Here is a 15,458-nt window from a genome sequence, read left to right on the forward strand (position 1 = left end):
AAGATTCCCAAGATGTAATCTTTGCTTTTCCTTCTCGAGCTCTCTTTGATTTCAGACTCTCATACCATAACGATGCTCCCCGACTCAATTTGAGAATAGCATACTTGCACCGTTTGTCATCCTCCAAGTCTTTAAAGTCAAACATTCGATCGATCTTGCGCTCCCAATCGAGGTAGTCTTTCGGGTCGGTGCCTCCCGTGAACTCCGGAAGTTCGTGACCTTGAACTCGTCTATGGGCTTCGTCTAAGACCGGTTCGAGTCCTGTCGGTCTCGTGCGTAGATAATCTCGTACTTGAGCTAGTAGGGTTTCATCGTCGAATTCGGCCATTGAATTAGGATTTCTAACTGTGTCTCGATGCCACTAATGATACGAAAATATAACAATTTTCGATAGATGCGGAAGCAACTTTGTGAACTAAGAGTCACACGCCCGATTGTTTAATGAATTAAGGGTCAATTTTGGTTTGATGATGAACGAAGTAAGGTAAAGAAACAAAGGATATTTGAGCGAACTAGACCTATAGCTCGTTCAATGGGGATTGCTTGCTAGACCTATAGCTCACAATCAGGTTAATACTCGAAACGCGTCAAGTAATAACGGAGTCGGAACGATCGCGTCGTACCAAAGTTTACACCAAATATGCAAACGAGAAATTCTGAGTTTTTATTAAAATTCGATGATTAATAACAAAGAAATCGACTCCTATTTATAGTGTAGGAAACCGGCCCTTGCCTTGCTCCACACGAAATCAACTATGGCATAATTGCCTTATTTGCTAATAACCAAATCTAAACAATACTCCTAATAATTCTTTGCTTAAATAAAATCATAAAAGTTTTTTAGGAAACTTTTATTCTTATTCCTAATAATAATAGTAATGGAAATAAGTAATCTTCAATGAACTGAATTAGGACTCGAGTCTTGGAGTAGTATTCGAACCCAAGTAGGATACAGTTCCCTGTTCCGATTCCTCATCGAGTTCACTTGCCTTATTCATTTTCGTATCAATAGATAAGATTGTCTCTAATAATAATGCAATTTCATTTTTTTTGAGAGATAATACTCCGTAATGCAATTTTATATACTGCCTACATTTTTATTTATACTACAAAAAATAAAATAGATAATCAATTTGTTCTTCAAAATAAATTAGACCAAACCAACAAAATTTGTTTTGAATATTATTTCGAAAAAATCCATTACAAAACTTTTGAACTTCAAAAACCCCCCGCGAAAACTAGGCGCCAAACTAACAAGGCAGCAAGCCAACAAATATCATCCATCCGGATTGCGATCCGTGTGACACTTCCAACACAATATATCAACCGTAGATCACATCATCATCTAACGGCTCTCATGCTCTAAACACAAAACTTTTCACTTTGCGCATTTTAATCAAATTTTCAAAACTTCCCGCTTCTCTCAAATTTCCCCAAATTCCACACTATAAAACCCCCATCAAATCCCTCACATTCCTCACACCAAACTCAACTCCACAACAAAAAAACCGTCTTATTCTATAATTTGTGTTTTAATCTAAGTGTGATAACAAATGGCTCGAACCAAGCAAACCGCCAGAAAATCAACCGGAGGAAAAGCTCCAAGAAAGCAATTGGCAACAAAGGCAGCCCGAAAGTCAGCCCCAGCAACCGGAGGAGTGAAGAAGCCACACAGGTTCAGACCCGGAACCGTGGCGCTAAGGGAAATCAGGAAGTACCAGAAGAGTACTGAGTTGTTGATCAGGAAGCTTCCGTTTCAGAGGCTGGTTAGAGAGATTGCTCAGGATTTTAAGACTGATTTACGGTTTCAGAGTTCAGCTGTGGCTGCGCTTCAGGAAGCGGCTGAGGCGTATTTGGTTGGGTTGTTTGAGGATACTAATTTGTGTGCTATTCATGCTAAGAGGGTTACTATTATGCCTAAGGATATTCAGCTTGCTAGGAGGATTAGGGGTGAGAGGGCTTAAGGGCTTAATTTATCGGTGAATTGGGTTTAATTAGTTGGTTAATCGGGTTTAATTAGTTTGTTTTAGCTAATGTTGTTCGGATTAATGTGATTTCTGGTAGTTTTTAGTGGTTTAGAGTTATGGTGCTGTAAAGCTTTTTAGCTATGGAAATGAAATTAATGAGTTGTGTTAATTTTCGGTCGAAAAAATTGCTGTGTTGATCTTATGAAGCCAATATTTCATCTGTGACGATTTATTAGAATAAGCTGTGACGATTTATTAGATTCTGATAAGCTGTAAGATTATTGTGATTTCGACAGAATCATCTGTGACGATTTATTAGATTCTGGGTATTAGATTGAGCCTTGTTAGAGATTACAGCATTCTGTTACATAAATTCAGAGCGCTATGAGACGGTTTTATGTTATCTGCCATGAAAAGAGCTCTTCACAATGCCAGGAAACTCGATTTTGTTTACTCTACAATTATTCTGTCACCTTTAAATAATATCCCTTACTTTAAAAGCTGAGTTTGTCAAAAACAAGACATTAGTTAAGATTTGGGGATTTAGGACTATGGCTCAAAATCAAAATCACTAGCCTCTTATTATATCACGAGTCCATGAGACGGGATATTCGGTTTTTTTTTACTCTACTGTTATTCTGATACCTTCAAATTTCCTTTCAATGACAAAATAAAAGAGATTGGATCCTCTCACCATTTTACTCACTTCGTACCACACCAATGGTAACATGGTAAAAAATGGGATATTTAAGAAAAAAGGGTAAAAGTAGGGGCAAAGATGAAAAGTAAAGTGAATATAAGAGATTAAATTATTGGGTTGGTGAGTGGATCACAAGTGGTCATTGTGTAAATATAAGGATATTGTTGTAAAAAAACAACCCATTTATAATACTCCCTCCTATTCTTAATGACCGATGTGGTACTCCAATAAACTAAATTAAATATCTGAGTCTTCAAGGCTAGAAGATACATTGTTGATCTTGTTCCAGTATCACTCAAAATGGTGGAAGAAAAAGCTTTAATTGCTAAGACGGAACTGAAGTAAGCAACGTTCGCTCTTCAATTTTTCAATGTGTTCACATTTTTTCTTAAGCTTGGTTGATTGGCAATACGGCACTTGTATATCTTCGAAAAAATTATGTTTATGTTTTGTAAATATCAGAATGAGATAACTAAGGACATCCAATTATTTTTCTCATAACTCTATTAATTTTGTTGATATTACAATGTAAATAATCTGATTTCGAATCAATGAGTTGGACTTTAAAAAATTAACGTCAAACTTGACCCTCAAAAGGAAGATATCAGCAAGAGACCATATGTATGATGAAAAGCACTGAATGTACCAAAAAAAATAAAAAATAAAATGAAAAGCACTAGGTTATCTTTGGTCAAGTTTTGTGAGTCCAACCCTCTGCTGCATGAGACAATATATTTTGATTAAAATTAATAATTGTATGATGAAATACATGTTAAATTAAACTAAACCTATTAACATTGTACTAGTAATGGGCAGGGGTCACGCGAACGCTGACCCCCATAGTAAAAAATTATGATGTACGATCTCCCGCTTGAGGAGACGTTAGGTAGGCTAGCCAACCTAGGCCATGAGTCTTCTTGATCATTGACCCCATCCAGGTAAGTAAATAAATTATTTTTGAAGGCTACCCATCTGTAGTAGATGGGTTGGTAAGTAATTTGATCGATGTCTTTCTTTAATCTTATATATGTATTATGTTTTCACTCTTTTCTTTCACATACGATGTGGTACTTCAATAGATCTTTATTTTAAAGAGATATAGTGCCTCGTTCTTTTCAAACTTCTTCATCAAAGAGTTAATGATATTTGAACCATTACTTCGACGACAATTTTAGTCCTATCACTCTATTATGCAATCTGACTGTCTCCAGTCCATATCTGGTCGCAACTGATTCGAAGCAACAACCAGAGACCAACCACTCACTCGTTTAGACGTCCGCCCTACAATCTCGCCTCTCTTGTTCATGGCCAACATACTGATATCCACATCTCCGTTAATATACACGAACTCTTCATTTGTGTTTCTCTTAATCCGATCCTCCTCCGTATGGTACCAAGAGTTAGGTGAGATTTCTTTACTGGTGCATAGAAGTAAAAACACTATCTCAACACATTTGTTTTAAGGAAAATGATAAATATAATCCACTGGGTTTTATTTAAACATTTAATACCTTTCTATATTTGGTATTAATTTAGAAATTAGAGAGTAAATTACACATAAATCAATGCAATTAATACTTATATTAACTATTTATTTCCTATTTTAGTTGCTTAAATACAACCCAGTGGGTTGTATTTATCATAACCCTTGTTGTAATTAGCCACCCATTTGACGAGCCTATTGATGACCTATGAACATTATTTGTCGAAATGCCTGGCAGCTCGGCACAATCCCAGATGCTAAGCTCTAGTCGTTCCCTATTCACCATTTAAATACCCTCCAACACCAATGCCTTCGACCCCGGCCCAGATGCTCCTCCATATAAAACTAAGGTCATGACTCATGACTTCCAAGACGGGCACATTTTGTAGTATCGTGCTTTCATAATCTGAGGAGCCATTGAGGATGGGTTCTCCATCAGCCGCGATATTTGTTTGGTAAGAAAGACTATATAGAAGACACGCAGTTCTGAAGGACATTCATGTCAGTCGACCCCAAATCATTCTAGGATTAAGGCTTCGATGTTGTAATGAATTTTCATGTAATTGCCATCTGAACCCCGCCAAAAAGGCAAAAACGCATTATGGCCAAGTGTAAGTCATTAATGATCCCACGGGAACAAGAAATAGGCTCGTCATATACGTAGAAATAGGCTCGTCATATTTGAATGTCCCCGTATTAAGAAACTTTAGTCAGCCATTGGAGATGAGGTGTGTAAAAAGAAATCCAGATGGACTTGCATTTGATTTTGAGACGGTAAGTGCTGATTTACAAATTTACGACTTGAGAATGGTAGGGGCCGCGCGAACGCAGGCCCCCATAGTAATAAATTATGACGTACGAGCTCCCACTTGGGGAGACGTTAGGTAGGCACCCCTCCAGCGTGCAATGAAGGTCACCAACCCAGGCCATGAGTCTTCTTGATCAACCATTGACCCCGTCCAGGTAAGTGACTTTCAAGTTGTCCATCCTTTTATATTTATACGAGTAGTATTCACTTCTCTGTGGTTCCTGAGCGATGTGGGATACATAAAACCGTAAACTATTAGGCCTCTACGGTTCTACGGGCTCTACCATCTTAATTTTGAACTTTTTACTCTTGATGCTGAGATCCAATTCATTGTCAATCAAAACTGCTGTGTATCTATTAATTATTTGGACGTAGGATGCAACGGTCAGCAGAAGTATAGGAGTAATATACTGGCAGTAATATATTTGATGTAACACACAGTACAATTGTTTTTTTTTTTTTTGAAAGTCCGATTGTTATACGGCCTAGGAGGAATACAAATATCATGATGGAAATGCAAGTACGCCAGCTACGGACAGGTTTATGAGAGGAGCCAACCTCCATCACCAGGGACATGGAAGGTAAATGAAGACATGGTAGTTTAGTTGGTTGGGTTGGTGAATTTAGGGGCTCAGTCACTCATTCATGACGGTAGGTTAGTGTGGATCGTGAACCTGAGTAGAAACTACAAAAAGTTGTGTCCGGAATCCGTATATTGCAGAAGCAAAAGCGACTAAGCTTGGACTAGGATTGGCAAGTCAACATGGTATTACTGAAGTGGTTTTGAAGTTACTCTCTCCCAATAAATCAATAAGTTGGATTTATTGGGAAGGATGTGTGTCACATTGCCGGTCCATATAATCCTGGTCCATATAGTTAATTTTTGATCAATCATGTGGCATACTAAATGGCTCGTCATATGTAGCTATGCCAAACGATTACTCTATTAAATGATGGAAGGGGTCTGGCTACAATATCGGAACTTTGGGTCATATATATTCTATGTTGCTTTAACACTTCATATGCATTCACATAGCCACGTGTGGCACTCTTAACACATAAATAGTTGGTTGAGAGTCGGACACTTCATTTTAGACTAATATTCACACTTTTCATAAATTAGCAGTGTTCTGACATACCCAAGGGTGAGACACTTGGAACCAAGAGTAACATAGCTAACATTGAAGTCCAGTGTTTTGCTCTAATAAGGTCGTCTATTTTAAATGGTATTTGAAAGCTTTAGAGTTAATTGTTTCTCCTATAAACCAATCTTCAAAAAAATAGCCAGAAAAGTGAGAAAGATTAAAAGATGATTATGAGTAAAGACCGCGGCCATTCAAGAAAATGACAATGTAAATGAAGAAAGCAGGCAGAGTTACATACACGAGTTAGCTTAAAATCAAGTCGAGGAAGTAAGTGTTGAAAGCTTGTCACCAATCTTGTCAAACATCTGGAGTAACGCTTGTATCTCCTCCCCCTCCTCTACAAATGAAATTCGTCATTTTGTGCAAGGCTAGAAGCAGCAGGCAAAGGGCTGTTGATGGAGAGAATTTCCGAGACTTGACAGCATAACAGCTTCCTTCCTTCAAATTGTTAAAGAACTCAATCTGGACGTCTCTCGTGTTCCTGGGAAATTAATCTCAGAGTCTCAACACCCCTTGAATCTACCACAAGTCACAAGACCATAAAATATGAGAAAGCTACATGAAAATTGATAGCATGAACATCAACAATAAAATCATACAAGGGGTTTCTTTAGACAATACCCTAATAAGATACTGATTATGCATAGAGTTTAATAGCAAGCTACTAGAGATTGGCAAAAAAAAAATAGATAAAGTTAATCAGTAAGTCTTCCTCGTGAAGGGTATGATAGAAGGGGTCAGGGACAATACCCTTTTTTTTTTATTAAGAAGGGTAAAACAACTAAAACATTGAATCCTTTTCAAAAAAAAAAAACAGAAACCTTGCATATTGGGTTCAAGCACCAACTCTCGGAGCCCTTCTTTTCATAATCCTTTATTCCTTGAACGATCGCAACGATTTCCAATTGTTCAACCATTCCTCCAACGTATAAAGTACATTTTCCTTCCATGATTTGCACCACACACCAACCCTTAAAAGCAATTTATCCATCATGGAGGGCCAGCAATTCAAGGCAACTTGTTCTCAAAAATAGCTTCATTTCTCACCTCCCATATAATCGTCACTATAGCAATGAAAAATGCTTCCCAAAGTCATTTCTCAAATACAACAAAGTGAGAGTTATTCCATACAAGAAAAGCATCATCAATCTCCAAGGGACAAATTCAAGTCAACCCCCACACATCACAAGTATCAGTCCATAGTTGTCACGAGAATTTACAATGCAAGAATAAGGTGATAGACGGTCTCCAAACACTCACTACAAAAATACATTTACTTTCATCCCAATTCATTACTTACCACTTCAGTATCCTATCTCTTATGTTCACCCTTTCCCATATTATTGCCCATTAAAGTATTTTGTACCTTGGTGGTGCGAGTCCTTTCCAAACTTGGTTGAACCAACTGCTTTAATCCGGTCGACGAAAGACTTAGCTGTGTAGTAACTTGACTTCTCAAAGCACCAGAATTGTCTAGAGTAACAATTCCCATTGAAACAGTTGTCTTCTCCATTGCAATTGCCAAACCCATTCGTCTCCTTGCCAAGTACCCATGTCAGCCACCTTGTCGTTTTTCTGAACTGAAACACTAAAGAGTCGGGAAATCCTTCTTTGAGTGTTACATTGCCAATCCAGAGATCCTCCCAAAATTTGATTTTATTCCCTCGTCCGACTTGTAATTTGGTACCATGTTTTGTAACTTGTTCAATGTGCAGATTCCAGTCACTAGTAGAGCATATAAACTTCCACAAGCCATACTTCGCAACTTTACCGTCACTTCTAAACACTCCATCTGGTTTGAGCTCATGTATTGAACAAATAATTATTTTCCAAAGTGAATCGTGTTCCATTGAAAAATGCCACCGCCACTTAAAGAGCATGCTTGCATTTTTTATCTGCTAATCTGCCACACCTAATCCTCCCATTGTATTTGGCCTTTGAATAATACTCTAGTTGATCAGAAATATCGTAACTTTGGTGGGTCGTATTCTAAGTTGCTTCAACACTTTAATTTATAGGCGTTCACATACCGATTTGTGGCACTTTTAAGTCTTAACTCATGGATCGTTTGATGCTCGTATGACACTTGGGCACTTAATTTCGCACCAATAATTTGATCAAAAATTGTCATCGACAACAATGAAACCATAGAGGGGGTTTCTTGAGATGAGCAACATATAGATTGTTCAGAGAGTTTAATTTGTTTTAAGTTCCTTGGGATTGGCCATCAACAAATGAAAGCTAAACCATTAAAGGCCAACATTACTAGAAACTAATTTGTTTAAGGGTGTTCGCTTTGTCGTTGATGTCAGCGATGGAGATGTTGCTAGGATAATACTCCCTCTGATTCTAAGTCTAAGTCGTGGCTACCAAGGATACCCAACCAACACCCGGATGGCCGGATATAACTGGGTACTCGGTCGGTGTCTTTTGTATGTAGACATCAATACATCCATTGGAAGTCTAGAAATTAAAGGCAAGGACTGTACCAATTGAGCATCCTCTTCCATCATATTGACTTTGCTTTCTCGTCCTATATATGGTGAGTCGGCGAATCAATGAGGTTAGAGACCCACACACCAGCGTCCCTTGTTTTGGAGCGGAAGCTTTATTTGTCGAATTGCCTAACAACCAATCCCAGATACTATGCTCTAGCCATTTCCTATGCACCTTTAAAGGCCCTCAAACAGCGAAGAAAGAGAATTTTTTGTTTAGTTCTCCACTTTAACAATCCGGGATGTGATATGGTTCCGAAGAATGATTAATCGACCTAAACAACCATGAGCAGCAATAATCCCTGGAATCGCTAATCGAACATAAAAATCACTTCCTGTGGTTGATATATAATCCAATCAAAGAAACGTTAATAGCAATCAAATAATTCTTTTGATCATATTACTTGACGTGAAGGTGGAACCTAAAAAAGAATTGAGTATAGGGAAAACTTACGATTTTACGTGTTGCAATTGAAGAATTGATGAGGTTGAAGAGAAAAACTTAGGTTCTACTTGCAGTTGGCTAGAATTGAATTTTGATCAAGGAATGATTATCAAATTGGGGATAATTTGTATTGAACATCAAGCACAGCAAAAGAGACAATTTATCGTAGAAAGTTAAGACATAAGTTGGGCAGAGGCCGCGCGAACGCAGGCCTCCACAGTAATAAATTATGACGTACGAGCTCCCACTCGGGGAGACGTTAGGCAGGCACCCCTCCAAAGTGCAATGGAGGTCACCAACCTAGGCCATGAGCCTTCATGATCACACATTGACCACGTCCAGGTAAGTGATTTGCTTGCTGTCCAGCCTTTCATATTTATATGACCTGTATTCTCTTCAAATAGGTTCCTGGTCGATGTGGGATACAAAAAGCTGTAGACTATTTGGGCTTTGACGCTTGATGTTGAGAATTTGAGATCCAATTCATGATCGATTAATAAATCTAGAAATTGCGTGCTTTTTTGGATGTAAGATGAACGGTGAGCAGAAATAGTGATACATTTGATGTAACACAATCCTATTAGATTGAAACTGAATCTTAAGACATACTATCAAAAAACTTGAGATGCGAATACTTCTGCCATTTTTTTTGTATTGATTGATATTGAAATTGCACAAAGAATAATAAAATATGAAGTTTTTAGTATCATTTTGATTTGCAAATGAAGATTTTAAGAGTTGGGTGAGAAACGTTAAAAGATAATTACGACTACCAGATCGCAACACTTTCAAGCTAATGACAATGAAGATGAAATAGGAAAAAATCAAACTGGGAAGATATACGGAGTACACAAGTTTGTATGAAATCAAGTCGTAGAAGTTTTGCAAGCTTGTCACCATTCTTGTCAAATATCTGAAGTAACGCTCGTGTCTTCTCCTCCATCTTAACAAATTCATCATTTTTTTGCAATGCTAGCAGCAGCCGGCAAAGGACAATTGGCATTTAAAAAAAAATCGTGCATTTGAGTGTTTGAGAGATGAGAGATGCTTTGAAATTCTCCTATAGCGGTTGATGGGGACTATAAGAGATTTGGTTATCAATTGTAACGCAGCAACCTCAAGCATTTTTCCTCCCTTAGTTAAAGACCTCCCGGCCCCTTCGGGCTAAATCGGGCCTTTCGGGATAAAGCGGTCCATTCGGGCTGAGGAAGTTTATCAGTTAAGAACGGCCTGCTTATCATTGTAAATTTGATATGATCGAAATTAAGACGGAAATAAAAAGGATAAAGATTGATACGCCACCCAATTTAACATAATTGCAGTGTAATTAACACTTGGATTCTATTAACCAAATGAGATAAATCTCATACATTCATTCATAAAATTCATTGATAAAAAAATGACAGAGAATGAAATGAGTGCTTAGGCATGGGTGTAGGTACAATAAAGAGTGAAAGTAACTAAAGTACCCTCTCGTATATTTTTGGTGTGTACCAATACCCGCCTCTTGAAACGATCCTTGTCCTCAAGGATCAAAGACAAGTGATACTTAAAGCAAGGCATAGCATAACACATTTTAGGGTGTTAGTTTGTCACCAAAGCATCAGTTACCAGCCTCATAAATTGTCCTCCCGGATCACACACATAAATCTGGTGATCTTCATCTCTCTTGTCCTTCAATCGCTTACTGCCACCATATTGACATGTCTGAGGTAGTTCCATCCTCTTGAGGCCATTGCCAACCTGGGTCAAAAACAAAGTGACTAACTTGTTCAATCCAACGTTTTTTCTCTTCATATTTGTTATTGCAAATTGCCCTCCATGAGCCAAAAGTTATCGATAATAGAATGAGCTCAACATTGTTAGTTCTCAGCTTTTCAAAGCGACCTTTGGTCTCTGACCTCTTGCTTGTAATGATGGATACTTTATGATAGAAGACAAGCTTTGTAGCCCTTCTAATTGCTTTGCCTAGCAAATCTGATAGAGGAATAGAACACCCTGGTTGCTCAATAATTGCAAGCAGAAATTCATTTGTTGTAGCATTTAATTTCCTTGAGTTTGCAGCCCAACATTTCATTGCTCTAGCATTGCATAAAACTATGCTCCTCCAACAACTTGTTTCAATTTCTATATCAACTAAAGAATCTTTTGACACATTTAGTTTTCTTAGCAGCTCCACAATTATGATTGCATCGCCCGGGTCCCAATTGAGAACTTGTATGCTCTCACCTTCTCTAAACTTGTAGCATAAGAAGCAAATGTTGTACAATATGAGGTCCTTTTCTAGCATAGTATAGCAGCTCGTCTTCATAGGCATAAGATATCAAGCATCGCCCCATCTAATAGTGAGGCTCATTGATTCTGTATACTCTTTCAACAACATTATATTATCAATAGTTGCACTGGTACAATGGATGCTCGAACCATACACTCCTTCCCTCTTAAAATCACCCTTGTCCTCAAGGGTGTGGTTGAGATTCAAAGTCAAAATCATAATCCCTCTTCTAGTATATGATAGGTTCAAAAGTAGTGACAACAAGGTGAGTCAACTCCATAACCCATTTAGCACATATACCACCAAATAACCCACACAAAATCCCAAACTTGGTTCCCTATAATAGCAAATATTCTGTAAACGGACGTCCACCAAATCACATTGACAAAACAAAATTCCGGGGTTAAAATCGAAAGTCAAGAACAAATGACTGTTGTTTGTCCTACTAGCAATGAAATGAGAGCATAAGGTTAAAGGGGTGAACAATTCCCAATTATATTCCTTTCTAGTATCTTCCTCACCCCTAAAATCACCCTTGTCCTGAAAGGTGGTGTTATAAGAGACCTCCACGCCAATACTTGGATCGAAGAATTTGTAGAGACCTTTCTCCTGAAATGCATCTGTATAAGAATGAGCGTAAAACCAAGTATATCCTGATATATAATGTGATCAAGCAATTTGGGAGCAAGTAAGCGCCACATTATCAGCATCTATGGCTATGAAATTGAAGAGGCCTGTCGTCGTTTTAACTTTATGAGCGTTAGTCGCTGTGGTGACTATCCATACATCAGGACTTATCTCATCGTTCAATTTTTCCAAATTGTGTACTTCCTTAATATTCAAAAATGACCTGCAATTATATCTTAACTCAAATACCTTTGATTTGCAAACATTCACACCTAAAACAACTGATAAGCTTGAGCCCATAAACCAGTGTGAATCGCTCCACAACAGAGGCAACAAAACATTGTTAACTAATCCAATATGTGGAATTGCATTTGACACAATAGAACACACCACACTCCCCTCGACAATAATATCCAGAGTTCATTTTCCCATCATAGTGTTTGTCGACTTCGCGAGATATTTTCTCTGAATGTTGGCAACCATTATAAGCGAATGTAGAATTATTGTGGAGAAACAAATTCCATTTGCGTAGATGATGACTAAATCCCGAAAGTGTGAGCCCTTTAATGTACCCAATTTTGCTAACAATTGCTGCTTCGGAGTGAAATGATCATCCTGAACGGCGTCAATTTCAACAATTTTGGCAGCCTCAGCCATCTCTTTGATAAAAGTTAGAAGTGGCAATTCATCGAACATGTTGTGTGCATCAGGTTGAATGTCCTTCACAAAATCGTTGTCAGATTCACCCCTAAATTCGTATACTTCGTCCACGGAATGCTGAATCTGTGCATAAAATTAGATGAGCTTATTCCATCAATTTGTGTTTCTTCATTCCCATGTCCATGAGTACACTCATAATCAGCTTGTATTTCATTACTGTTGTCAAAACTATATAGGAGATCTTGGTTCTCTTCAATTATCTGACCTGAATTTGTGCTGAAATCTGGTTGAGACAATTCGTCGAACACCTAGGGTGCACTAGATATTATCGCATCTTTTGATGAAATACACAGGTTTGTATCACACATTTCCTCGAACACCTTCTCTGCACAATCCTCACCTTGTGAAATCATTCACTACCACATGCTTCCAGCCTACACAAACAGCTATGTATATATGATCAGCGGTCCACCCACATTTGCTATTCTTCATGGTTCACCAAAGCGTGTATTTTGAAGTGAAGCTCTCATGAAAATGGCTTTTTTGAGAAAATAGAGCGCAGATTGCTTAAAATATTGAACTAAGAATGGCAGGGGCCGCGCGAACGCAGGCCCCCATTATAACAAATTATGACGTACGAGCTCCCACTTGGGGAGACGTTAGGTAGGCACCCCTCCAGCGTGCAATGGAGGTCACCGACCCAGGCCATGAGTCTTCTTGATCACCCATTGACCCCGTCCAGGTAAGTGATTTGCTTGATGCCCATCCTTCTGTATTTATATGAGTTGTATTCTCCTCACTACGGTTCCTAATCGATGTGGGATAGTAAAAGCTGTAGATTATTATGCCTCTTCCATCTAAGTTTGAACCTTCACGCTTTTAAGTTGAATGAATGTCCTATTCTTTGTCGATCAATTCTAGAAATTGTTATATACTTCCTCCATTCAACTCTACTCTACCACTTTTTTTTTTCACGTTTGTCAACGCATGTGTTTACGCGGTAAATATCGTTAGTTAGGTATTTGCAAAAATTATAAAAGTTAGATATTTTTACTATACTCGTAAAGACGAATCAAACAAGATCCCACATAAATATATTTTCACTTATGTATTGAGAGAAAATCGAAACTGAATGTTCATTTGTGAATAGGGTAGAAAATGAAAAGAGGTAGAGTGAAGTTGAATGGAGGAAATATGCAGTAGTCATGTACTTATTTATTTAATCATTTAACTATATTATTCTTAATTTTCACTTGTATTGCAAGTAAGGTCATGTTCTTTTGAACTGAAACTGTCTGAACTGAACTTAAATTTAATAGAGCTGAACTGGACTAAAATAAGAGTACTTTAGGAAGAGAAAAGTTGAACTGAACTGAACTAAATAAAACTGAACTGAATTGAACTTAGTAGACCTGAACTGAAATTAAGTCCAAAAGAACAGGACCTAAATATTTATATTACTTTATATAAATATGTGTAGTAAGTAACTAAGTAAGTATATATTTATATGTGACTATAATTATACGAAAACTCGTTTTAACTCGTTATAGTATGGAGTATTCGTTATGTCTTGTGTGAGACTATAATTCCATAATATCATGTCTTGTTTTTCTTGATGGATATGAGTTATCAGGGAATTGATCCATTGTTCTAATTTTTTAGAGTACCGTCACAGTGAACCCACCTCAAGTAGGGTTTTTTGAGCTTGTTTCCAAAATCTATTTAGACAATCCCCTTTGAAATTGTCATAATAAATTGGGAGAGTAAAAATCACCACACCATTTCCCCCCATTGCAAATTTAAATTGGGAAAGTAAAAATCATCACTCCATTTCCCCCCATTACAAATTGTGCTAGTACAAGTAAACATATGATATTTTCTCCCATCTAAATCAAAGGTTACATTTGACTTTTTTGCACTATTTATGATTGTACAGAATCTTTGGTATTATTAGCAATGTATTAGAGAAAACATAGTCATGTGAGATTTTGTCTGAATCATCGTCTTAAATGGTATAAGAATATCAAGTTTTTATACTTTTTAATAATGTGTAACTAAAGATATTCACGTTGCAAAACGCACATCGGCAAGCGTAATAAAGTCAGATGTAACATTTGGTTTGGATGAGAGTGAGTATGTAGCTTCGCTTGCATGATTTGAGTTTTTTTTTTTTTTACGAAAATAAACTTTCATAAATTAAAAACGAGTTTACATAACTAACGTGTACAAATAACTAGTGACTAAGCAAACGAGGGGGCACTAGAAACCCCTAAACTACTAGTCAGACAACTAACCGAGCTAAAATCATACCTAGAAAACGAAGTAACATAACTAGTCTTATAAACAGGCGCATCAAGATTGGAAATACGACGTGAGTCCCGGTCGTGCTTGAAGGTATGGATTCTAAGTCCCGTGATTTGGCTCTTACATGAGTTGTGGGAGTCTTTACTATAAGAGTGGGGAGGAGCTTTGGGTTTTCCTAAGGTTCATGGCTGCCCAATGTCGGGAGGTAGCTCGCCAATAAGCTTTATGGCGCATCGGAGAGGAGCTCAAAGTTGTTCAGGCTCGTTTGGAACAACTTTCTCAAAAGTAAAACGAGAGTAAGTGAGCCTATTATCTCTCCTTTTGCTATTCCGCTTTCCCAATGTGAGTCTATTACCCCTAATGATTTTGAGTTATTGGATGACGATGATGATGGTCCGACTTTTTCTTCCAAAAGTCGCCCTAGTGTCATTCCAATTGACCATTTAGAGAGTCATGTTAAAGACAATGACCTTGTAGTAGATGACACACTAGCCATGGGTGATCTTGAGCCCGATCGTAGTGAAAAGGATGAGATTTTGTTCGAGCCTT

The 15,458-nt window shown here is 37.7% G+C and overlaps 1 protein-coding gene, 3 non-coding genes and 1 pseudogene across 4 annotated transcripts; 1 reads left to right on the forward strand and 4 right to left on the reverse strand.

The window, feature by feature from the left end:
- The first annotated feature begins 1,468 nt into the window (after nt 1-1,468).
- Nucleotides 1,469-2,136, forward strand: LOC141647264 (histone H3.2). Its single transcript, XM_074455383.1, has one exon. The coding sequence runs from the start codon at nt 1,554-1,556 to the stop codon at nt 1,962-1,964; it is 411 nt and encodes a 136-aa protein (XP_074311484.1). The 5' UTR covers nt 1,469-1,553; the 3' UTR covers nt 1,965-2,136.
- A 1,344-nt stretch (nt 2,137-3,480) lies between these two features.
- LOC141650116 (U1 spliceosomal RNA) lies at nt 3,481-3,613 on the reverse strand (annotated as a pseudogene).
- Nucleotides 3,614-4,960: 1,347 nt separating this feature from the next.
- Nucleotides 4,961-5,121, reverse strand: LOC141650799 (U1 spliceosomal RNA). The gene has a single exon (XR_012546814.1). It is a non-coding gene; the product is annotated as a U1 spliceosomal RNA (small nuclear RNA).
- Nucleotides 5,122-9,232: 4,111 nt separating this feature from the next.
- LOC141650730 (U1 spliceosomal RNA) lies at nt 9,233-9,393 on the reverse strand. The gene has a single exon (XR_012546748.1). It is a non-coding gene; the product is annotated as a U1 spliceosomal RNA (small nuclear RNA).
- A 3,801-nt stretch (nt 9,394-13,194) lies between these two features.
- Nucleotides 13,195-13,355, reverse strand: LOC141650708 (U1 spliceosomal RNA). Its single transcript, XR_012546726.1, has one exon. It is a non-coding gene; the product is annotated as a U1 spliceosomal RNA (small nuclear RNA).
- Nucleotides 13,356-15,458: the final 2,103 nt, after the last annotated feature.

This window comes from Silene latifolia, chromosome 3 (assembly GCF_048544455.1).
Source record: "Silene latifolia isolate original U9 population chromosome 3, ASM4854445v1, whole genome shotgun sequence".
Taxonomy (NCBI): domain Eukaryota; kingdom Viridiplantae; phylum Streptophyta; class Magnoliopsida; order Caryophyllales; family Caryophyllaceae; genus Silene; species Silene latifolia.

What these genes read in the sequence shown, in the direction of transcription:
- LOC141647264 (XM_074455383.1), top strand. Translation starts at nt 1,554, where the DNA reads ATGGCTCGAACCAAGCAAACCGCCAGAAAATCAACCGGAGGAAAAGCT.